General features: G+C 59.0%; 1 protein-coding gene across 1 annotated transcript in view; it reads left to right on the top strand.

The window, feature by feature from the left end:
* Positions 1–16,423, top strand: part of DSCAML1 (DS cell adhesion molecule like 1) — a 324,313-nt gene extending 307,890 nt beyond the window's left edge. Inside the window, exons 20-32 of the mRNA XM_062197103.1 lie at positions 534–687; positions 4,125–4,242; positions 4,547–4,710; positions 5,056–5,154; positions 5,832–6,020; positions 6,387–6,674; positions 8,519–8,674; positions 11,361–11,391; positions 11,576–11,694; positions 12,302–12,454; positions 13,071–13,265; positions 14,097–14,408; positions 15,948–16,423. Coding sequence (XP_062053087.1) covers positions 534–687; positions 4,125–4,242; positions 4,547–4,710; positions 5,056–5,154; positions 5,832–6,020; positions 6,387–6,674; positions 8,519–8,674; positions 11,361–11,391; positions 11,576–11,694; positions 12,302–12,454; positions 13,071–13,265; positions 14,097–14,408; positions 15,948–16,423 — 2,454 coding nt within the window. The remainder of the gene's footprint in view (positions 1–533; positions 688–4,124; positions 4,243–4,546; positions 4,711–5,055; positions 5,155–5,831; positions 6,021–6,386; positions 6,675–8,518; positions 8,675–11,360; positions 11,392–11,575; positions 11,695–12,301; positions 12,455–13,070; positions 13,266–14,096; positions 14,409–15,947) is intronic.
* The last annotated feature ends 7,217 nt before the right edge of the window (positions 16,424–23,640 follow it).

The raw sequence follows: 23,640 nt of genomic DNA, 5'->3' as shown, positions 1-23,640 counted from the left end.
TAAAGCGGTGCCCCGTAAAGCTCCTGCGCTCCCTCTCCTGCCCCTCCCTCCCCGACGGGCTTGCTGCCCGAGGAATGGAGGAGTGGGTAATTAGACGGCAGGGCTGGGCGGCCACTCTGAGCGGGGACAGGCTGTGGAGCCTGGCCACAGCCCCAGAAAGGCGCAGGCAGCAACTTGGCTCCTTTCCACAAACTCGTTCCTTTCTCATAGCTTACCTGGGACCCTCCCTCCCCCATTCTCCTTTCTCCTGGCCCCCTCCACCCCTCACCCAAAACACTCCTGGTCCCTGACCTGGAGCCACAGTCATCAGAGCCTGGGGCAGGCAAAGAGGTAAACTGAGGCTGGCCCAGCACCACCCAGAGGGTCACCTCCCAAGGGACCCAGCCCAGTGCAAACCGCTGCTCCAGCAAATGTGATGGGATCCTGCCTCCCACCCCTCCCTTCCTTGGAGCCCGGGGCACTGGGTTGAGTGGGGGCTGGAGGCCCCAGGGCCCAGGTTCTGCTTCGAAGGACCGCTTCACTCTGCCCTGCAGGCTCCCAGCGAGTACGAGACGAGTCCCGAGCAGCTCTTCTACCGAATCGCCCACCTCAACCGAGGGCAGCAGTACCTGCTGTGGGTGGCCGCCGTCACCTCTGCCGGCCGGGGCAACAGCAGCGAGAAGGTCATCATCGAGCCCGCCAGCAAGGGTGAGAAGCCAGGCGGGGGCGGGGCTGCCACCAGACAGGGGCTGTCTGCCCTCCCCTGCCCCTGACCTGTGAGTCGCTGGCCTCTCGCCGCCGGCCTGCAGCGCCAAGACTGGGCCTCTGCTGCCCCCTGACTCTGGGAAAGCCTCACAGCAGCCTGCAGACAGCCCACGGGTGCCCCCCCCCCCCCGCCGCCGCTGCCCCACACCAAACCCACCACTCGCACCTCCCACCCCAAAGTCAAGCCTACAGCCCCAGCGCTCAGCTCCTCCACTGGGGCCCTTGGGGGTTGCTCCAAAGATGCACCTCCACCCCCAGCCCCAGCGGAGCGCCCACAGCTCCAGGAGCCGCCCCTGGTGCAGTGCAAGCCATGAAGGCATTCTGAACTGGAAGAAGCCCTTCCTGGGGCGTGACCCTGGAACCCCTGACCTAGACATTGTGTGGCACTGCGGTGCACCCCCACTTCTCAGAGACCTCCACCCAACACCAAGGCAGGGCAGGTGCTAGGCAGGGCCTCTGTCCCGAGCCTGAGACACAGGAACTGGTCCCACGAGCCCAGGACTTTGGGGTCTTGACCTGGCCTCCTGCTCCCCCAGCCACTGCTTACCCGCCTGGCTCTAGCCCTGGGGTCCCAGGGCCTGGACAAGGCTGCATGCTGCCCGCTCAGCCCGGCCCCCCTTCCTGGCTGGAGCTCCCCTGCTCAGACACAAGAGGCAGCAGCCCTGCCACGCTGCAGGCTCAGCGCTGGCACCCAGCAACGGGACAGGGCTTGCCATCCCATGCTACAGCTGAGCAGTCCTGGGCAAGAGTGGCAGGGCCTTGGCGCCAAGGCAGGCGAGCAGTGCTGGGCTGGTTCTGGCTTCCACGTGACCTCGGTGTCTCTACTTCCTGCCAGGGGCGCCACCACCTGTTCTCCAAAACTCGCTTTGTCAAGGTGGGGGGCTATAGCCCTTGGTCCTCCTGGGACAGCTAGAGCCCCTTAGAGGCAAGGGTTCAAGGGCCTGAATGCCTTGGCAGAGAGCAAGCCCCTGCCTCCGTCATTAATGGAACACATTCCTCCTGAGCTCTGTGCCTCCTAAAATTCAGTCACGCTTCGCCCCTCGCAGCTTCCCTGTGAGCAGAGACTAACACTGCTGTCTCCTTCCCCAGCTGTCACACGCTCACACATGTGCACACACATGTACTCATGCACACAGGCACATATACACATGTGCCATACACACATGTGCACACATACATCACACATGCATACCATGCACACGTGCACGCACATACATGCTCATATACATGTACATACAGTGTTCACACGCTACACACACATGCACGCTGTGTACAGTCACACACGTAGTACACGTGCACACTCACGCTCCTACACACACATGCACGCTGTGTACGGTCACACACGTAGAACACGTGCACACTCACGCTGCTACACACACATGCACGCTGTGTATGGTCACACACGTAGTACACGTGCACACTCACGCCACTACACACACATGCACGCTGTGTACAGTCACACACGTAGAACACGTGCACACTCACACTGCTACACACACATGCACACTGTGTACAGTCACACACATGTACACGTGCACACTCATCCTCCTACACACACATGCACGCTGTGTACAGTCACACACGTAGAACACATGCACACTCACCCTCCTACACACACATGCACGCTGTGTACAGTCACACACGTAGTACACGTGCACACTCACACCACTACACACACATGCACGCTGTGTACAGTCACACACGTAGTACACGTGACACTCACGCTCCTACACACACATGCACGCTGTGTACAGTCACACACGTAGAACACGTGCACACTCACCCTCCTACACACACATGCACGCTGTGTACAGTCACACACGTAGAACACGTGCACACATACACACGCTCATGACACGTGTATGCACCTATGCACGCTCACATACATACATTCATGTGTGTGCACGTGCACATGCACACTCCTGCACAGACTGATACAGACATGCACACCTGCAGACACACGCATTGAGACCCATGGATGTCCGGGAGCCAACCCAGGGCCACAGCAGAGCTGGGCAGGAGCTAGGTCTCTGGAGAACTTGTGCTCTGATGCAATGTGGGGCATCTCCACTCAGGCCCTGCTGTCCCACTGCCCCGCTCAGCCGCTTACCCATACCTTCCCTACCCACCACAGACCCCACGGCCCCCCCAGCACCGCCCTCCTGGAGACCAACCCAAGCCACACTTCCTGTCCCCAAACCCCTCAGCTGCCCCCCCAGCCACCGGACACCTCCCTGCAGCTCCAGGGCTCTCGCTGGCCCTCTGCGGCTCTAGGCCACTTCTCCCCTTCCCATCTGGGCCGGGCGGTCTCTGAGACACCCTTGCTGCTCAGCACCCTCTGTGACTGATGCCGCTGACTTAGTTCTCACCTCCCTTGGGGACTCGCTGGTGCCTCCGCATTATTGACCCTGGTTGCTGCCACGGCCTCGGCCGTCCATGTCCCCTCCTGCTAACAACCCCCAGCTCAGTGTCTCAGGCCCAGACATCTCTGTTACACCACAGGATGTGCCAGTCCCAGCTGCATTCTGGCTTCCCCGTGTGCTGGCCACAGGCAGCACGAAGGGGCATCTCCACCGCTCTCCTGCCAAAACTGTGCCTCGTCTCCCTGAAGGCCCCAGCACCCACACCCAGTCAGTCTGGCCACCCTCACCTCCCCTTCTCTTCCCCCATCCCGTCCATCCCTGCCCTTCATCCTGAACCTCCTCCCCACTGCCATGCCTCGGGCCTGCGCTCTGGCCATGTCTGGTCACCCTCCAGGGTCGCCGCACAGCTAGGAGCTTATCTGGAATCCCCACTTGGCGCTTGGCAGGCACTGCTTACAGATAAGCCTCCAGAGGCTTCCTCACTCCTTGCTGTGCCAACGGAGCCCTCCATGACTCCACTGCCCGCCCCTTGCCCACTCTGAGCTCCTTGCCCTAAGTCCTTACAAACCCTCACCCTCGCCGCTACTGATCCCTGTGCCCTTCTCAGTCTGTTCCCTCTTCCTGGCCTGCCTCTCCTCTGCTCCGTGAGTCGCTTCCCAGCCTTCAGGTCAGCACCTCCAGTTCCAGCAGCCGTCCCCAGCCACCACCCACCACCCTCTTAGCAGGCTCCCCGGCTCCTGGCCCTGCCCTGCCATGGTGCTCTGCACCCTGTCTCCTTCTTGGACCATGAGCACCTCGAGTGCAGAGCCTAGATCACCCTCATGTTATGAATCCTCAGAGCCTCACCCACACTGCTGAAGCAGTGACCCCAGCCGGGATTCCCTGACTTCCTCCCCCGACCTCGAGGTGGAGGTAGGGCTGGGGAGGGAGGACTTGATCTGCGGAGCCCTGAGAAAGAGGGGCAGGGCAGCGTAGAGAGGCAGCAGTGGCGGAGCCATCACCCTCTCTCCCCCGCAGCCCCAGCAAAGATCATCTCTTTCGGGGGCACGGTGACGACACCCTGGATGAAGGACGTGCGGCTGCCTTGCAATTCGGTGGGGGATCCAGCCCCTGCTGTGAAGTGGACCAAGGACAGGTGTGTGGCAGGCCCTGGAAGAGAGTTGGGGGTGTCCCCCGTTCCGGCTGACTGTGGGGACCCTGCAGGGTGCATGGCTGCTGCTCTCCCCGCAGCCTGGCCTCCCTGGCTCCTCTCTGGTGGGAGCCAAGAGCCAAGGTTACTAGAGACACCACCCCCCAGGAAGTGCTGGGTAAAATCCCCAAGAACGCGGGGTGCCCCTGGCAGGCCTCCGGCGCACAACGCTCTCTGCCTGCAGACCTGAGTGGGGGCCCCGAGACGGGGAGGGGCTTGCCATAACCCACCCACCCTCTCGCCCTGGCAGTGAAGACTCTGCCATCCCTGTGGCCATGGACGGGCACCGGCTCATCCACACCAATGGCACCCTGCTGCTGCGTGCCGTGAAGGCCGAGGACTCGGGCTACTACACCTGCACCGCCACCAACACTGGCGGCTTCGACACCATCATCGTCAACCTTCTGGTACAAGGTGAGACCTGTGGGGCAGGCGGGCGGGCAGGCTCTGGGGGGCACAGGACCTGAGAAGGGGCAGGGGCTCCATCACATGGGAGAGAGGGTTACTGAAGGGAAGAAAGACAAGCCCAGGGGTGGGGACTGGGGGCGGGGGACTGGCCTTGTCAGAACAGGTGCGCCGGCCAGATGAGGCAGCAGGGGGGTGGGGCTCAGGGCCAGATGAGGCAGCAGGGGGGTGGGGCTCAGGATCGTTGAGAGTATTTCAGAGCTGGTCCCCTCTCTCATTCCTCCATGCCCCCTCCCCACCCTCCCGGCACCCGGGTTCACCCTCTGCTGAGGGCTGGTGGCTTCCCCCTCACAGTTCCCCCGGACCAGCCCCGCCTCACTGTCTCCAAAACCTCTGCTTCGTCCATCACCCTGACCTGGATCCCAGGTGACAATGGGGGCAGCTCCATCCGAGGTAAGCAGGAGTCCAGGTGAGGAGGGGAAGGAATTCTGGGCCCCAGGGCAGGGGAAGGGCTTTCCTCACTCCCACGCTGATCCCCATCAGATCCGGGGAATGGGGGCGCCGGATTTGGACCGCCAGGAAGTTAGCACTCAGAGCCACAGAGAGGGCGCTTGCCTGGGCATCTGAGCTGCATCACGCCCCACCCCTCGCCACCTGGGAGCTGTGAAGTCAGCTTTGCTCTGCGGGTCTCGGTTTCCCAATCTGTCGAATACACAGCTGATCAGTGCCCCACACACCTGAATGTGCGCATGAAGCCCGAGCATCTTAGAAAATTCAGATCCTGAGTCAGTAAGGCCTGGGGGTGGGGGGTGGGGGTGGCCAGGAATCTGCATTTCTTGTGGACTCTCAGGTAATGCTGATGCTGCTGGCCGGCCCACCTGTGGAGCTCTAAGGGTCTACATGGGACCCCTTTGAAGCCTCACCTCTCTGGTTTTCTGCCCCACCTTGGCTACTGAACCCTAGCACTAAAGCAAGAGAAAACAAAACCCAGCCAGGGGCTGGACCCAAGGTCCTTGCCCTCTGGTGTCTAACTTGCATATGCCCCTCCCCATGACTGTGCCTGTGGGGGTCTCCTGGGCTGGGCTTCCGCCCCCACCCCGCCCCCAGCTGAGCCAGGCAAAACCCCGCAGGCTTTGTGCTGCAGTACTCGGTGGACAACAGCGAGGAGTGGAAGGACGTGCTCATCAGCTCCAGCGAGCGCTCCTTCAAGCTGGACAGCCTCAAGTGCGGCACGTGGTACAAGGTGAAGCTGGCGGCCAAGAACAGCGTGGGCTCCGGGCGTATCAGCGAGATCATCGAGGCCAAGACCCACGGGCGGGGTGAGGCTCGGGGTGGGGGAGGCGGGAGGATGGAGGAGCCCGGGCCCAGGGAGGGGAGATGGCCAGGACAGGGACGCAGGCAGATGGAGGGTGGAGACCCCGCCTGGGTCCCACCACCAGAGCACCTTGGGAATGGAACCAGCACCGTGGGGCAGCTCTGGTCCTGTTCATCTGCAGGGGTGGCACAGGGTGGCCCCCTTCCTCCCCATCTCTCTCTCTGCACTCTGAGGCCTCCCTCCAGGTCCCAGCTTCTCCTGCCTCTGCTCCCTGGACCCCGACAGCCCCACCTGCCCCAGGGCAATGCTCTCCTGCCATGGGTCTCTCTAACTTCTCTCTCTCTCCCTCTGCACCACCCCCACCCCCTAGAACCTTCCTTCAGCAAAGATCAGCACCTCTTCACCCACATCAACTCCACACATGCTCGGCTCAACCTGCAGGGCTGGAGCAACGGGGGCTGCCCCATCACAGCCATCGTCCTGGAGTACCGGCCCAAAGGGACCTGGGCCTGGCAGGGCCTCCGGGCCAACAGCTCCGGGGAGGTGTTCCTCACCGAACTGCGAGAAGCCACGTGGTACGAGCTGCGCATGCGGGCTTGCAACAGCGCTGGCTGTGGCAACGAGACTGCTCAGTTCGCCACCCTGGACTACGATGGCAGTGAGTCCGTCCGAGAGGGTGGGAGGGGGCTGTGCCGAGGCAGGAGCAGGTGGTGCGGGGGAAGCAGGTGGAGAGGGAGACACAGGAGGAGACAGACGAGTAAGAGGTCAGCCAGGAGCACAGTCCTGCGGGACAGCTGGCAGACAGAGGAAGGGGCAGGCGAAGGGGGCAGCAGACCAGCAGCAGGCAGGTAAGTGGGCAGATAAAGGCCAGTGCCACAGAAGATGGATCTTGGACGTCCCCACTCTCTGCTGCTTCCGGGAGATGGGCGGGGGAAGCAGGTTGTGATGTATTGAGGTCCCGCCCCTAAGAACTCTGCTGATACAGCAGATTGGCCAGGAAGTAACAGCCTTGGCGTCAGTGTCGTGGTGCAGCAGGTGCAGCCGCCACCATATGGACTCCAGTTCAGGTCCCGGCTGCTCCACTTCCAGTACGGCTCCCTGCTAATGGCCTGGAAAAGCAACTGAAATGGCCCAAGTATTTGAGCCCCTGCCACCCACGTGGGAGATAAGGAGGAAGCTGCTGGTTTCCGGTTCAGCCAGGCCCAGCCACAGCTGTTGCAACTATTTGGGGGAATGAACCAGCAGATGGAGGATCTCCCTCTCTCTCTCTCTCTCTCTCTCTCTCTCTCTCTCTCTCTCTGTAACTCTGCCTTTCAAATAAATAAATAATCTTTTAAAAAAATTTAAACAAGAAGTGATAGCCTGTGATGCAAGAGTAGACACTGAAAGCTTGGGGGCTTAGCCCACTAAAGATGTGTTTCTGGCTCTCATGGAGGCCTGTGACGCTTCGCTGGCCATCATTTTTAGCTACGCCCTTGAATGTGGAGCCTCCAAGGTCACCAAAAGGCACACGGGATCCCCGGCGAGGAGGTGGAGCTTACCACTCTGTTCACACCCTGTTGCCCAAACTCATCACATGGCTCTAATCTGACTGCAAGGAAGTTTGGAAAGGTGGCCAAGTACATGGGCATCTGGTGAGCACGTCACAGGTGCCTGCCACTTAGAGCTACTTCCACACTGCACACACACGCATGCACGTTGCACAGATATGTCAAAGGAACCTAGAAGGCTGAATTCGTAGGGGCCCGTGGTCACAAGGTAAACCAAGTCCAGTGTGTGGTCAGGAAACAGGATAAAAGCTGCATTGGAAGCAGATGGGCTCAGACAAGGAAGGCTTCCTGAAGGCTGTGACTTTTTTTAAAAAGATTTATTTATTTGAAAGGTGGAGTTACAGAGAGGCGGGGCGGGTGGGGGGAGGTCTTGCATCCGCTGGTTCACTCCCCAAATGGCTGCAATGGCTGGAGCTGGGCCGATCCAAAGCCAGGCAGTGACCTTGAAGCATAGTCTGGGCTTGGCAGAGGGTTCTGTCTGCAGGAAAGTTTATCACTGACCAGGCCCTGCAGGTGCTCAGGGTTAGCAGATACTGCCTGGGGAGGGAAGAGCAGAGAGAGAGCAGAGTCCTTAGTGGCTTTTGTCCCCACCTAGGGAAGAGAACCCAGGATCCCATTGCCAGCTTCTTTCTATTATGCTTCTCCCTGCATTCCCCCAAACTCTGGCTAGGGGTGGAAATTTAAGCCCCTCAACCCACTCCCTGAGAACGAACCCTGACACCACCAGGCAGGAAACTCAATGTCAGAGACCTGAGAATAAGTCGGAAACAAAATCAGGAAGTATACAATGCAGTGGCTGTTCTGATGGGACCAGAACTGAGGGGAGCAGAGGGCTCAGTGGCCCTCTGAGTGCTCTGTGCCGGGAGGTGGAGACCAGAGACCGAGGTCAGAGGGCTAGGTCTCTGCACGGCCCTGGCTCACAGGGGCACCTGCTCTCCTTGCCCTCATTCAGGCACCATCCCGCCCATCAAATCCGCTCAAGGAGAAGGCGACGACGTGAAGAAGCTCTTCACCATCGGCTGCCCCGTCATCCTGGCCACGCTGGGGGTGGCGCTGCTCTTCATCGTGCGCAAGAAGAGGAAGGAGAAGCGACTGAAGCGGCTCCGAGGTGCGGGGCTTTCCCATGGGCTCTCAGAGGGGGCAGCGCTGACTCTCAGCCGCACTGGCCACCCTGTCCTAGCCCACAGCAAGACAGTGCCTGTGTGCCCTCGACGGAAGAGCTTCCCTCCGACCTCCTGAAACCTCCGTAGCTGCTCAGTGCTTCCTCCCCTAGGCCCCAAGTCTCTGTGCCTGCCCCAGCCAGAGCTGACAGGTAGAGGTGCACACTGGCAAAGCCATGCTGGCTGTTAAAGCCCTCAAACTTTGCCGTGGGGGCAAGCAGACATTCCTCTCTTCCACCCTGGCTGCACTCACACAGGATCCTTGGGACCTGGCCACCAGGGAGTAGGACTTCAGCTGGTCTCTAGGATGCTGCTTGCTTCTGACTGGGAAGTTTTCATGCCGTGTTGAGTGTTAAATATCTTTAATGTCGTCCCCTTGTTTCTAATACCCGATATCATAGTTTGAAATGAATAGGTCTCATTACCTCCGTTTTCCCAAGGACTAGTGTACAGTATCTGGCACCTACACGTTGCTTCACAAATGTTTGTTCACTCATTTTGAAAACATGTATTGAGTTTGCTGCATCATAGATACTGCCAGACATTAGAAATATGGCATATAAATGAAGAAGGGGACTTCCCACGCCCTTATAGAGTTCACAGGCTGATGTGAGAATCCAGAGGACAATAATAGCATGGAGGAGGGAATGATTGATGCTCTCTAGGTATTCAGGGATTTGGTGGCCAGATGAATGGATGGTTGAATGGTTGATGGATGGTTATATAGGCGAATGATTGTATGAATGATTACATGGATGAATAAATAGGTGAGGCCGGCGCCGTGGCTCACTAGGCTAATCCTCCGCCTGCAGCGCCAGCACCCTGGGTTCTAGTCCCAGTTGGAATGCCGGCTTCTGTCCCAGTTGCTCCTCTTCCAGTCCAGCTCTCTGCTGTGGCCCAGGGGTGCAGTGGAGGATGGTCCAGGTCCTTGGGCCCTGTGCCCGCATGGGAGACCGGGAAGGGGCACCTGGCTGCTGGCTTCAGATCGGCGCAGCATGCTGGCTGCAACACACCAGCCATGGCAGCCACTTGGGGGGTGAACCAACAGAAAAAAAGGAAGACCTTTTTCTCTGTCTCTCTCTCTCTCTCTCACTGTCTAACTTTGCCTGTCAAAAAATATATAAATAAATAAATAGGTGAATGACTAGATAGATGGTCTGATGACTGGATGGATGAGTGGTTAGATGGTTGGATGATTGAATAGATAGTTGGATGTAAAAATATACAAATGGAAGGATGGATGGATGGACAGATGCATGGATAGGTAGGTAAGTTGATGGGCAGTTGGGTGACTGTACGGATGAGTGGTTATATGGTTGGATAGATGGTTAGTTGGTTGAGTGGATCAATTAATACATAGTTGGGTGGAAGGGTATATAGGTAGAAGGATGGCTGGATGGATAAGATGGATGGTTAGATTAAAGGTTTCATAGATAGATGGTTGAGATAGATGATTGGATGGATAAGTAGATGTTTGAATGAATAGGTTGATTATTTATATATGTATATGATTATATGAACAGCTGTACAGATGGGTTGATAATTGGGTGGATGGATGGATGGATGGATGGATATTTTCATGGATAAAGGGATGATAAGATGGACAGATGGTTGTATGGTTAACTAAGGAGTTGAAATGGTGGGATTGGGTGAATGGTTGGATGGTGGTATGGATACTTGGAGGGAGGTTGAATATATAAATTAAAGGATGGTTGGATGAATATTTAATGCAAGGTTGACTTGATGGGTGGATGGTTGGCTGGATGATCAGATGGATGGATTGATGTTGGACTGACAGGTGGATAGATAGATAGATGAACAGGTGAATGAGAAATGAATGGCTGGATGGATTAATGGCTGCTTGGATGGATAAATGGTTTAATGGATGCATGGGTGGATGGTGGGATGAGCAGGTGGATGGACTGATGAATTAATGAATGGATGAATGGTGCATGAACGATTGGATAGATGGGTGGATGGATTGTTAGATGACTAGAGGGTTAGATGCATACAATATAATTCATTCTGACAGATAATTTTTGGTTATTATGGATATAATGGATTAACTGCCCTTTGAGTCTCTTCTCATCTTAATTCCTCACTCAAGAATTCTGATCCTCTTATTTAAGCCCCCTGTGAGACAACACAAGGACCCCCAAGTGCGTCCATGGATTTGTGGGGCACAGATGCTCTGAAGCCTCCTGGCTAATGTGAGAGTTTGGTTGTCCAGGACTTCTCATTGGCCATCTCTGCTTCACCCTCTGCTGCCTCCTCGCCCCAGCAGACAACTGGGCGATGCCTGTTTCCAGCCTGCTGTGGCGTCTTGTTCAATTAGTCAACTCATGAAGCAGGAGGAGCAATGTGATGCTCCCTCTCCTTTGTAAGGAACCTCCTCATTTGATTAAAATCTGAGCAGAAGAAACAGACCTGGATTCAATCCTGTATTGAAACAATGAGACCTGTGCAAGTTTGGGGCTATTTTGTAGATCCTGTGGGACTCCCTGTGCTCCTCAGGAGACGAGCGCTGGTCCCATTCTAGGAAATGTTCCCTTCTTGTTCCCACGCCTTCCTCAATTAGTGTCCTGTTCAAACCTGCTCTCACCCAGGACCCCCTCTCTTTCTACTGTTTTGCAGATGCAAAGAGTTTGGCAGAAATGTTGATAAGGTGAGTGTCACATGGCTGCTTCCTCTGTCCTCCCCTCCCTCTTCTCCCCTGCAGGGGACACAGGAGCCTCGCTGTGTACTCCCAGAGTAGGAGAGGAGCTGCTAGGATCCCCTGTCCTGCCAAGCCCCCTCCCCCAGCCCCTTACGGCTGCTGAGCCACCCACCTCCAGTCCTTCTCCCCACAGCAAGAACAACCGCAGCTTTGACACCCCGGTGAAAGGGCCGCCGCAGGGCCCGCGGCTGCACATTGACATCCCCAGGGTGCAGCTGCTCATCGAGGACAAGGAGGGCATCAAGCAGCTGGGTGAGTGGCGGTGTCCGGCTGGCTGCCCTGTTCGGTGTGTGCCTCCCTGGGCCACAAGCCCTGGCGGGGAGCGGGGGAACCCACCAGCCTCATGGCAGTGCCCAGGATCCCAGCCCCATCAAGGACTCCCCAACCTTGGAACTCATCGTAGCTGCTCTCAAGAGCTAACTTTCGCCGGCGCCGCGGCTCACTAGGCTAATCCTCTGCCTTGCGGCGCCGGCACACCGGGTTCTAGTCCCGGTCGGGGCACCGATCCTGTCCCGGTTGCCCCTCTTCCAGGCCAGCTCTCTGCTGTGGCCAGGGAGTGCAGTGGAGGATGGCCCAAGTGCTTCGGCCCTGCACCCCATGGGAGACCAGGAGAAGCACCTGGCTCCTGCCATCGGATCAGCGTGGTGTGCCAGCCACAGCGCGCTACCGCGGCGGCCATTGGAGGGTGAACCAATGACAAAAGGAAGACCTTTCTCTCTGTCTCTCTCTCACTGTCCACTCTGCCTGTCAAAAAAAAAAAAAAGAGCTAACTTTCTTCTTCTATAAATGGGCCTCAACATGGGCTAAAAGACAAACAGAAGTTTGCGGAGCGTGCCCGATGATTGTCCTTTCTCCCCAGGAGACGACAAGGCCACCATCCCCGTGACAGATGCTGAGTTCAGCCAAGCTGTCAACCCCCAGAGCTTCTGTACCGGGGTCTCCTTGCATCACCCAGCCCTCATCCAGAGCACGGGACCCCTCATCGACATGTCTGACATCCGGCCAGGAACCAGTACGCGTCATCCTTAGGGAAACAGCCGCGCTCTTCCACAGGGTGTCTTGGGCCCAGCATGGGGTGGCGGTGATGTTTAACAGGGGAGGGAAAGACGGGGGCAGGCTGGAACGGCATGGAAAGAGCACTGGAGTTACATGAGGCGCTCTGGAGAGCTGGCGTGCGGGCTCACGGGCTGGGACTGGGCACACCACTGAGCTTACCACTCTGGGCCTCCATCTCCTTACCTAGCAGGCTCGGGGCCTTGGGTATCCCTGCTCCCCGAGGGTCTTTGTTTCAAGCACTGGGACTGGAGATGGAAGGGCGCCTGCACGCAGGGCTGTGGCGAGTGAAGGGACAGGCAGGAAGCAGGAGGGGGCATCACACCCTTCTGCGGGAGGAAGGAGGACCAGGATGCTGACCGCTGCCCCCACCCCTGCACTCTGCTGCTCCCCTCCTCTGAGGCCAGACACATGGTCAGGGAAAGGCAGCATGGTCAGCGTGTTCACGGGAGCTCCCGGGGCTGCTTCTGCCTCCCCTTTGCCTCCCAGGACCCTCTGTGACACGTGCCAGCTGCTGAGCTGCGTGCCCCGGGTGGGCGGTGCTATCTCTCGCTTCCTCCCCCCACCCCATGCAGATCCAGTGTCCAGAAAGAACGTGAAGTCAGCCCACAGCACCCGCAACCGCTACTCAAGCCAGTGGACCCTGACCAAGTGCCAGGCCTCCACGCCGGCCCGCACCCTCACCTCCGACTGGCGCACCGTGGGCTCCCAGCATGGTGTCACTGTCACCGAGAGTGACAGCTACAGTGCCAGCCTGTCCCAGGACACAGGTGTGCCTGGGGCCCTGCCCGCATCCTGCCCACCCTCCTCCACTTCCCCATCTCCCCTCCCCACTTTCCCTTCTGAACCCCAACCCACCAGCTCACAGGGTCCAGGGCACCAATCATTCCTAGTTGGCCACCGACCCACTGTGTGGCTGGGACAAAAACATCTGACTTCGTTCAGCTCTGCTTGGTCAAGGATTTCATTTTGTTTCCCCCTCCCCAAAAAATAATTGTCAGAGAAAGCAGGACATTTGTTGGAGAGTGGGCTGAGCATCCCAGGGACTGGTGTTTATTTTCTTTTTTAAAAATAATATTTATTTATTTATTTAAAAGGCAGAGAGAGAGAGAGCTCTTCATCTGCTGGTTCACTCCCCAAATGCCTGTGACGATGGGGGCTAGGCTGGGCCAAAGCCAGGAGCCCAGAACTCCATCCAGGTTTCCCATGTGGGTGGCAGGGGATCCAAATACATGAGCCATCAGCACTACCTCCTGGGGTGGCATTAGGAGAAAGCCGGAATCCAGGGTGGATCCAGGTCTGGAACCCCAGCTCTCCAACATGGGACGCGAGTCGGGTGTCCCACGCAGCAGCTGCTGCTCCCAACACCTAACCGCTGGTGCTGATTTTCAAGACTGCCAGATGTTCCTCCCCTTGCTAACCAAGCATCTCACTTACGCCAGCACTGCCACCCTCCCAGGCGGAGAGCAGGGTCTTCTGAGCCTCGTCTCCCCCAGGCCCAGGCTCTCACGGCTGTGGGCTTAGGCACAGGGGAGGTGCTCAGCCGGGTCTCCCCTGGACCTACTCCATGCCTCCAAACCCCACTGCTTCCGTGTCTGCAGACAAAGGACGCAACAGCATGGTGTCCACCGAGAGTGCCTCTTCCACCTACGAGGAGCTGGCGCGGGCCTACGAGCACGCCAAGCTGGAGGAGCAGCTGCAGCACGCCAAGTTCGAGATCACGGAGTGCTTCATCTCGGACAGCTCCTCCGACCAGATGACCACGGGCACCAACGAGAATGCCGACAGCATGACGTCCATGAGCACGCCCTCGGAGCCCGGCATCTGTCGGTTTACCGCCTCCCCACCCAAGCCCCAGGATGCCGACCGAGGCAAAAACGTGGCTGTGCCCATCCCGCACCGGGCCAACAAGAGTGAGTTCCAGGACCGCCGCCCGTGCTGGGTCCCCTGAGCCTCCATCACGTGATCCCTGGCTGGATTTCTGGATCCTGCCAGCCCAGCAGGTCTCCCTGGCAGCACAGGGTCCAGCAGAGAGCAAGGACTGGGGAGCAAGCAGACCAGGGCACACATCCAGGCGCCACCTCCCTAATGTCCCTGTGGCCTTGGGCTTGTTGACTAACCTCTCTGGGCTTAATCTCTTCATTCGTAAACTGCAGTGGTGGTATCCGCTTTGCGTTGTCAGGATGGGCGTCAGAAATGATGGACACGTCTGACGCATAGTGGGTCTCACTGCACAGCAATCATTCCCTTACGTCTGAAGATGTGCCGGGCGGGGGAGGCCTCATGGGGTCAGTGCCCAGTGGCTCACAGAGGTCGTATCTCATGGTGGCAGTGACAAGGCCTGCCCGGGGGCACACGGCCCTGGTGGCCAGCAGGGCAGGTCTAGGTTCCTGGCAGGCATCAGTCCGCAGACGCTGGAGTCACAGCACGCATGGCCCAGACCACATGGCGTCTGGTGTGAGCAGCCATGGGAATGAGGCAGGACATAGGGAAGCACTGGGCCACGCAGAAAAGGGCCCAGAGTGGTGGAAAATACCAGAACGCCAGACACCAGTGGACCCCGAGAGACATGCAGAGCCGGGCAGGTGATTACTCTCAGAACGTCGGTGTCCGCCCCTACAGAATGCAGGCAGCTGCTCCCCCACCGGGGCTGTGCGAGGGTTAAATGAGACGGACGAGCACGCTCAGCAGGGCTCACTCACAGCTGGGTCAGGATGTGGAGGCGCTGGGGGCACGGGCACGAGGGGACGCACGGAAGAGCTCGGGACACACAGCTGCCTTCTCCATCCGGAGGTGGAGAGGGAGCAGGCCCTCCCTCAGAGGGCAGAGTCAGACTGGGTAGGGTCAGAAAAGCTGCTGGAAGTCCGTCTTCAGCCCGTGTCTTTGTGTGGGGCTGAGCAGCCTGTAGTGACAGTAGACACCGATTCACATTTTTTATGATTTATTTATTTGAAAGGCAGAGTGACAGAGAGGGAGAGACAGCGAAAGAAAGAGATTTTCCATCAGTTGGCCACTCCTTAAATGGCCGCCAACGGCCGGAGCTGGGCCAGGCTGAAGCCAGGAGCCAGGAATTCTATCCTGACCTCCAACGTGGGCGGCAGGGACCCAAGCACTTGGGCCGTCTTCCCAGGTGCATAAGCAGGGAGCTGGATCTGAAGCGGAGCAGCTGGGACTCAAATCGGCACCCCATTATGGGATGTCGGGTCTAACCCACTGGGCCACCACGCTGGCCCGATCACCAGATGCCTGGGCAGTTACTGAGTGTGCCGGCCCTGCACTGGTGTGCTTGGCACACCTGTCACTCACGTCACTCACTGCTCACGACGGCCCTGGGGGGAAACAGGACATTCCCACCTGACAGAGGAGAAAACCAAGGCTGAGCCAGGGCCAGGCTTGGCGGGGGTGGGGCTCCGCGGGCCCTGGCCCTAACGTCCTGTGCCCCGTGGTTCCAGGTGACTACTGCAACCTGCCGCTGTACGCCAAGTCCGAGGCCTTCTTCCGGAAGGCAGACGGGCGGGAGCCCTGCCCCGTGGTCCCGCCGCGCGAGGCCTCCATCCGCAACCTGGCTCGGACCTACCACGCCCAGGCTCGCCACCTGACCCTGGACCCTGCCAGCAAGCCCTTGGGCCTCCCGCACGCGGGGGCCCCCGCTGCCGCCTCCACAGCCACCTTACCTCAGAGGACTCTGGCCATGCCCGCGCCCCCGGCCGGCACGGCGCCCCCCGCCCCCGGCCCCGCCCCGGCCGAGCCCCCCGCCGTCCCCAGCGCGGCCCCGCCAGCCCCCAGCTCCGAGCCTCCGCGGCCCGGGGGTCCACACACCAAAATGGGGGGCTCCAGGGACTCACTCCTCGAGATGAGCGCTTCGGGGGTAGGGCGCTCGCAGAAGCAGGGGGCCGGGGCCTACTCCAAATCCTACACCCTGGTGTAGGGGTCCCGCGACAAGAGCCGCCCGGGCCGGACTCTGCGCACCCCCGCGGCCGTCTTCCCGCGTCATTTAGGCTGAACTGACAGACACCAACCTACCGGCGGCAGAAGGCACCCCCAAGGCGCGGACGCCTGTACATGGAACTCTTTTGTACAAATGAAGCTATTTTCTTCTTCTCCATGGAGCCAGGGCACAGAATTTGACCCACCCCGTCACACCCCGCCCCCCGAATCCGGGCCGAGAGATAATACGCGGATATAGAGACAGACGGCTATATCGCTGTATATTTCTCCCACCTCCTTTTGAGACAGAGGCACAAAGACTCGGCAGTCTTCGCCCTCCTACTCACCCCTCCCGTCCCGGCCGTTTTGGCAAAAACCGGACTCCCAGCTCAGAGACACTGCATGCGATCTTACTGTTCCCAGAAACCCAGGAGTTGCTTCAATTTGCAGATGCTCATGTGTTAATACCTTTTTCTATGAAAAAAGACCGAGCGCCGTGTGCAATAAAGGTTATGTTTCTACGTCGTGGCTTTTCTCCGGGTGGCGAGGGCCAGTGGGGAGGGAGCAGAGGCCGCTGTACCCCAGCCCGGCCGCCTCTCACGGGGGTGGGGGAGACCCAGTGAGGGGCACTGGGCGCTCCAGCCAGCCAAGGTGCATCTGTTACCCCCCACCACCATTCTCTGCTCCCAGATCTGACCCGGGCCCTAAGGGGCACCATGCTGTAGCTTTTGGCCAGCACCTCAGCCCCGCTGAGCCCTGGCTCCCTTCCCTGTGAGTGGAAGGAGGTTTGTGGCTGGGGTAGGAGACAGCCTTGGGGAGAGTGCGGAGGAGCAGGGATGGCGCAGCAGGTGGCAGCCCCCGGGGAATGGGCTATGCAAAACCCCTTGCTCGAAGCCGCCAGCTCCCAGCTACAGGAGAGGCACTTACAAACTGGGAGCCGGAGGAGCTCGGGGTCTGAGCTGTTTGGGCGAGCTGAGGGCGGAGGGAGATGTTCTCAGAGACAGGAGGTGGAAAGAGCCCATGTAGGGGAAGGGGAGGGGAGCTCTGCCAAAGAGACCAGCAGGCACCCCTGGGACCTCACCTGGCTTCCAAGGTGTCGGCAAGTAGACTCCCAGGGAAGGGAAAGCGTCAGCCTGCAGCGACAGGAGGGGCTGCGGCATGCACTTGCGTCGCAAAGAGGGCAGGTGGCTGGGCCACCAAGGACACAGGCTTGGGAAACTGCGGAGGGCAGGAGACTGTGAAAGCTCAGGGTGTGAAATCCATGGTCAGGGGGAGGGACATCTCCCTTCGTCAAAGAAGTGCACCTGAGAAACAAAAGGAAGCCTCTGAGCTGAACACACCAAGACGAGGCTTGGGGAAGCGGCCGGAAGGTGAGTCTGGACTTCCTTTCCCCTGGGACTGCAGGGACTGGAAGTGAGGGGGAGGGGCGTCTGTGCAGCCCGGTCCCAGGAGGTCATGTCCACAGCCTGTGCCGACCTGGGATGTGCGATCTTTAATAGCAGCACCTCCAAACAGCAACTCTGGCCACCCCGCGTGAGTGTGCAGGATGCGTGAATCACGCCAGGTAAGGAACGGCAGCACCCTCAAACAGGGAGCCAGAGATTCTGTGCTCCACCGTGATTCCAAGGCTCGGGGGCAAATTCTCATCCCAGACCCCACACTGAGGCCCTACTCTGGACTGTCAGCTAAGGGCATCAGTAAGAACGGTGCCTGGTGACAACCCAGCTTCCCACCCTCTCCGGGAGAACGCAGCGCCTCCCAGGACCACGCACGCCATCTGCAGGTCGCCTTCAGAACTGCCTGCAGATTTGCCCGGGAACAGACTGAGTGCCCCCCCACAACCACTCCCCTGCAGACAGGACACTGACAACAAACCTAGATCGGACCCAGCTCCAACCAGCGCCTGAGAACGAGCAGCTCCTCAGAGGTTCAGGTGGGCACCTGCCCGAGGGCAGCAAAGGGGCCGCCCTGCCATGAAAGGCAATGCCGAGCCCACCCTGTGTGCCAGGCGCTGAGTGGACATGCCCTTCGGGCTGTCTCACGCAGCCCCACTGCAGATTCCGGAGAAAGCTGGAGCTTTCAGGAGCTAAGTAACTTACCTGAGGTCAGAAAAGCAAGAGGGGAGGGCGCTCAGCCTAGCCATTAAGACACCCACGCCCATATTGGAGCATCTGTGTTCCCTCCCAGCTCCAGCTCCTGACTCCAGCTTCCTGCTCACACAGACGTCAGAGGCAGCAGTGACGGCTCAGGAATTGAGTTCCGGCCACCTGTGTGGGAGGCCTGGGTTGCATCCCAGCACCCAGCTTCAGCCTGGTCCAGCCCCAGCTGTCGTGAGCACCTGGGGAGTGAACCAACCGATGGGAGCTTGTCCTTGCTGTCCCTCGGCCCTTCAAATAAATACTTTATTTTTAAAAATTTTTAGAAGAAAAACAAGGGGACAGTATTGTGGTGCAGTGAGTTAAGCCACCGCTTGCAACACCAGCATCCCACATCAGAGCGCTATGCGAGTCCAATTCAGCCTCTGGCTAATGTGCCTGTGAAGGCAGCAGAAGACAGCCCAAGTACCTGGGCCTCGCCACCCACAGAGGGGCCCGGAATGGAGCTCCTGGCCCGTGGCTTCAGCTTGCCCAGCTCTGGCTGCTGTAGTCATTTGGGAATGAACAAGCGGGTAGAAAATCTCTCTCTCTTCCTTTCAAATAAATAAATCTCTTTAACAATAAAATAGAAAGACAAGAAATGATGGAGATGAGGTTTAAATCTACGTGTCTGGCTCCTTGACCACTGGGCCATACCACCTGCCAATCAAAGTCGGGGTTCCAGTTCTTCCCAAAAGGTGTTGCCAGATGAAGCTCCCACCGGGTGCAGGTGAGCAAGCTGGACTCCCGAGCAGGTGAGTAGCTGGTGCAGGCTCATCAGTAACGGGTTCCGGCAGAGGCACCAATAAGAAGCGCCGGGCAGGAGGAGGCAGGGGCTCAGGTGCACTTCCCTTGGCGAGGGTGCTGGTGGGGGGGGGATTCAGCTCTGGGGGGGATGGCACTGTGAGGGGAGGCCTGGCCATGGGGAGAACGGCGTGGGGAGAGGACGATTGGGAGAAGCGGCAGAGACATGAAGCACGGGCTGCTTTAACCTGTGTTCCACTGAGTCGGGCTCCCTCGCAACGCACAGGCCTGCAAATGCAGACGGATGTGTGCAAAGCCCCCCGGTCCTCATTTGCTAATAATCTCTAACCGCAATGTGCTCTTGCGCTAAACCACAGCCTGCCATCTTTATTTTAACACCTGGGGTGGGGCCTTCGGAGGGTACCAGGGTTAGATTAGGCCATGACGGCGTTGGTGGCCTCCTAAGAAGAGGAGGCGGCCTGCGCTGGCACACTTGCCGTCTCACCATGCAATGCCTGCTGCCGTGTTGTGCTGCAGCCAGGAGGTCCTCGGCGACGCCACGCAGATGACGGCACCACGTTCTCACGCCCCAGCCTCCAGCACCGCGAGCCAAATCAACATCTATTTTTTTGATAAATGACCAGGTCTTGTGTATTCTCTTACAGCAACAGAAAATGGGCAGACACCTGCTGACGAAGAACTCATCTCTTCCCAAGCCGGCGTGTTTCACCAGTGGGCAGTGCAGCCAGCCAAGACCCCCTGAACCAAGCTTGGGTTGTCCCCTCTCACTTGCTCCCAAAAGGCTCCAGGACACCCCCTCTTGTCCCCCCCCGGCCCCGCCAGGGCCACCCTCCACATGTGGCATTGGACACGGCATCGCTCTTAGGGGACAGGATCCCCACGGGCAGAGAACGGTTCTGTTCCTTCCCTGCCACCCCCAGGTCTGTGCCTGACGTCACAGGAGCATCATACACGCTCGGTATAGACGGATGAGGGACAGAGAGCAGGAGAAACAGGTAGGGGGAGATCAGTGAAGACCAGGGTCACAGGAAACGTTGGCTCTCTCCACAGTGTCCCAAGGTACAGGAAACAGCACAACGGGACGCACCGACAGCTGCTGCCAGTGACAGAGGGCTCGCTGTGGCCAGAACTCCCCTAACCACACCTGTGTCTCCACATCATCCCTGTACAAAAGGGTGGCCCCTGTGCTCAAACAGCCCAGGTCAGCACCAGAGCCGGCTGCTGGCCAAACAACACAGACCAGCGAGCACAAGGGAAGTTGCGACTCCAGCTCCTCGCCCTTGGTTTTGTGCCTCTGAAGAGGACCCCGGGCGAAGACATGAATGGAATCCCCACGGACACCTTTCCTCTGCCACGCAAGTCTTCATGCCCCCAGGGCCTGCACCGCCGCCCCTCCCCCCTGCACACTGTGCACAAAGAAACCCCCAAGGGTGGGTGTGGGAACAGCGGAGGAGACGGGAGGCCGCAGGCAAGGCCAACTTCTCGCGATCGATCGATCGGCAGGAAGGGGCCAAGGACAGGAAACGAATGGGCTCATGGTTTTTTGCACTCAAGAGATGGCATCGTTGTCCCCAGAGTATTGGCTAAGACAAGAGTCCAAGAGGTCAGGGGACTTGCAAAAGGTCACTCTGCTAGCGAGAGGCACAGGCAGGGACTGGATCCCAAAGCCAGTTTACCAAGCCCGGTAGCACCTGGCGGGTGGCAGGCACTGTGCTCAGCTCTGTGGTGGGAAGAGCAGAGAAGGTGGGGCCAGGCCCCAAAGGTTATTTTCCAGTTCTGTGACCCTGGGAAAGTTTCATTGCCCAGTCTCTATTTCCTCGACTGTGAGATGGGAACAATCCCCTTACCTAGCTGGCTTGAAAGGGAAAGGCCGTAATGAGGATGAACTGCTTTGTTGTTGTTGTTGTTATTAATGTAGACTGGGCCGGTGTCGTGGTGCAGCAGGTAAAGCCGCTGCCTGCAGAGCTGGCATCCCCGGTGGGCATGGGTTTGTGTCCCAGCTGCTCCACTTCCAGTCCATTTAATAGCCTGAGAAAAGCCCCAGAAGACGGCCCAGGTATCCGGGCCCCCGCTATCCTCGTGGGAGACCTGGAAGAAGCTCCTGGCTCCTGACTTCGGCCAGTGCTTGCAACCATCCCAAGAGTGAACCAGCAGATAGAAGATTCTGTCTCTAACTCTTTCAAATAAATAAATCTTTTTTTAAAAAAAAAAGGACTGCTGAGACAGCCAGAGATCTTCTACTTGCTGCTTCACTCCCCAAATTCCTGCAACGGCCAGGGCCGCACCAGGCCAAAGTGCGAGGCCCAGAACTCAGTCCAGGTCTCCCACATATGTGGCGGGGATCCCAGCATGGGAGGCATCACCTGCTGCCCCCTGGGCGCACGTGAGCAGGAAGCTGGAGCTGGAAGCAGAGCCCGGACTCAATCCAGGCACGTGAGGCGGGATATGAACGTCCCAAGCCGATCGCCTGCCCTGGCCGAGTGCTTTTCACCGTGAGGCAGAGATTAGGCAAGAAAAAGCCCAGCTGATCAGAGGCCAGGTCCCAGCGCAGCCAGGTTAGGCCTGATGAATGGTCTTGCCCTGTCTGCTTCTGGGTGAGCAGGTGGGCTATGTAGGCCCCTGCTGCCTCGGAGCGCCCACTAGTGGAGAGAGGCGTTACAGTGGTGTAAGGAGCGCAGCCTCCATCATCCGCGGCAAACAGGAAGCCGCCCCCACGCCTCCCCGCTGCCCGATCAGGGTCATCAGTCCCCCAGGAAGCCTCACCTATTCCACTCTCCGCCCTAAAATCCTCCCACTGCTGCTGATGCCTTATTTTTTATTTTATTATTTTTTCATTCCCACCCTTGCAGATCCCAGCAGCGGCCCTGGCTTTGCCAGCATCTCAGTGACTCGCGGCGGCTCCGCCCAAGCCTGAGGGGAGGCACCGGGCTCAGCACCCGAGTGGCCACCACCAGCCCCGCCTGCAGCCATCCCTGAGCCAACGCCCCACAGCAGCCAAGCCTGAGCTGTCCTCAGGGCGCCATGGGCGGTGCATCCCGCCTGGAGTCTGGGGGCGCACGAGGGGACAGTACAGGGCTCCTAGGCTGGAGACAGAGCAGAGTCGCCGCCCCCTCCCGGGCATGCCCACCACTCTGGCCTCTGCCTGCCTCCCCGCGTCTGCCCACCTCTTCCCCAGGACGTGGGTCCCACACCTCCGGCTTCCAGACCCCTCCAAGGCCACCTTGGAGAGTTGAACGTGGCCCCCAGAAGACTTCAGGGAGCAGCAGAGAGGTCACTGCTGCCCAGCCCAGTCCTGTGGAGCCACTAGGTCTGCAGAGCCACCGGGGAGTGCGCTGGGCTGCAACGGGTCCCCACCCATGTCCCCGGGCTTCCTGGGGACAGGGATGACCCCACTGGCAGAGGAACACAGGACACGCCTTCTCTGGATAGCCATTGGGCTGGAGGCACAAACCGCACATGCTGGGCTGACTCTGTCCCCAGCCCCAGGACACTGCCCGCAGTGCCTCTCCACCCGGCTCCCCTGGCTGCAGCGACAGGAGCGGACGTGGCCCAGGGCCTGCCGACTTTCTCCAGGAGGTAACGGGCTGAGGCGGAGCAGGCGCTACTTACAAGGCACCAAGGCCGTCCTGCCTGCAGTCCGGGGCTCTGCTGGCCTCTGAGGCTGCGAGAGTACTGGGGCAGGCGAGGGTAGACCAGAGACCTTTGCTCTGGGACGCCTTCCCCTCTTCACACACGAGGCTGCCCGGCCCTCCCTCTGCCTGCACTCACCACCGGTCTCTGTGCTGGGAGGGCGGGCACATGCTCCCCAGCCCACACGCGCAGCCCTGCCTGGGGTCAGGGAAGTCATTGTGAGGCCTGTGAGCTTGACCTTCCCAAGCGTGTCCGTGTCTCTTTTCCAACCTCACAAAATGAGAAGCCCTACTGCCCACCTCACGGGGCTATGGAGATGCGGCGAGATCGCGGGTTGGTAAAGCACTCGGCACGGGTACCGGCTCCTCCTGAGCAAACCACCCAGTGAGCCAGTGCCGGTGCCGGTGCCCCACCAGCGGCTCCTATGCGCACATGCGCATGGGCTGGGGCTGCTGCACTGCCATGGGGAAGTAGACAGGAATGCTGTGAGCCCAGGGCAGGAGAGCCAGCAGCCGGAGCAGGCCCACATTTCTGCAGCACTTGGCCGTATGCGGGGCGCTTCACCCAGGGCGCTTCACCCAGGGCGCTCCATTACACAGGACAGGAGACTGAGGCCTAGAGCTAGACTCATTGCCAAAGGAGCCCCTTTTTTTTCTTTCTTTTTTTTTTTTGTTTACTATTTATTTGA

This window comes from Lepus europaeus, chromosome 7 (genome assembly GCF_033115175.1).
Source record: "Lepus europaeus isolate LE1 chromosome 7, mLepTim1.pri, whole genome shotgun sequence".
In the NCBI taxonomy this organism is placed as follows: Eukaryota; Metazoa; Chordata; class Mammalia; order Lagomorpha; family Leporidae; genus Lepus; species Lepus europaeus.
Note: the sequence above shows the minus strand (reverse complement) of the source record. Positions and strands in the feature narration are given on the sequence as shown.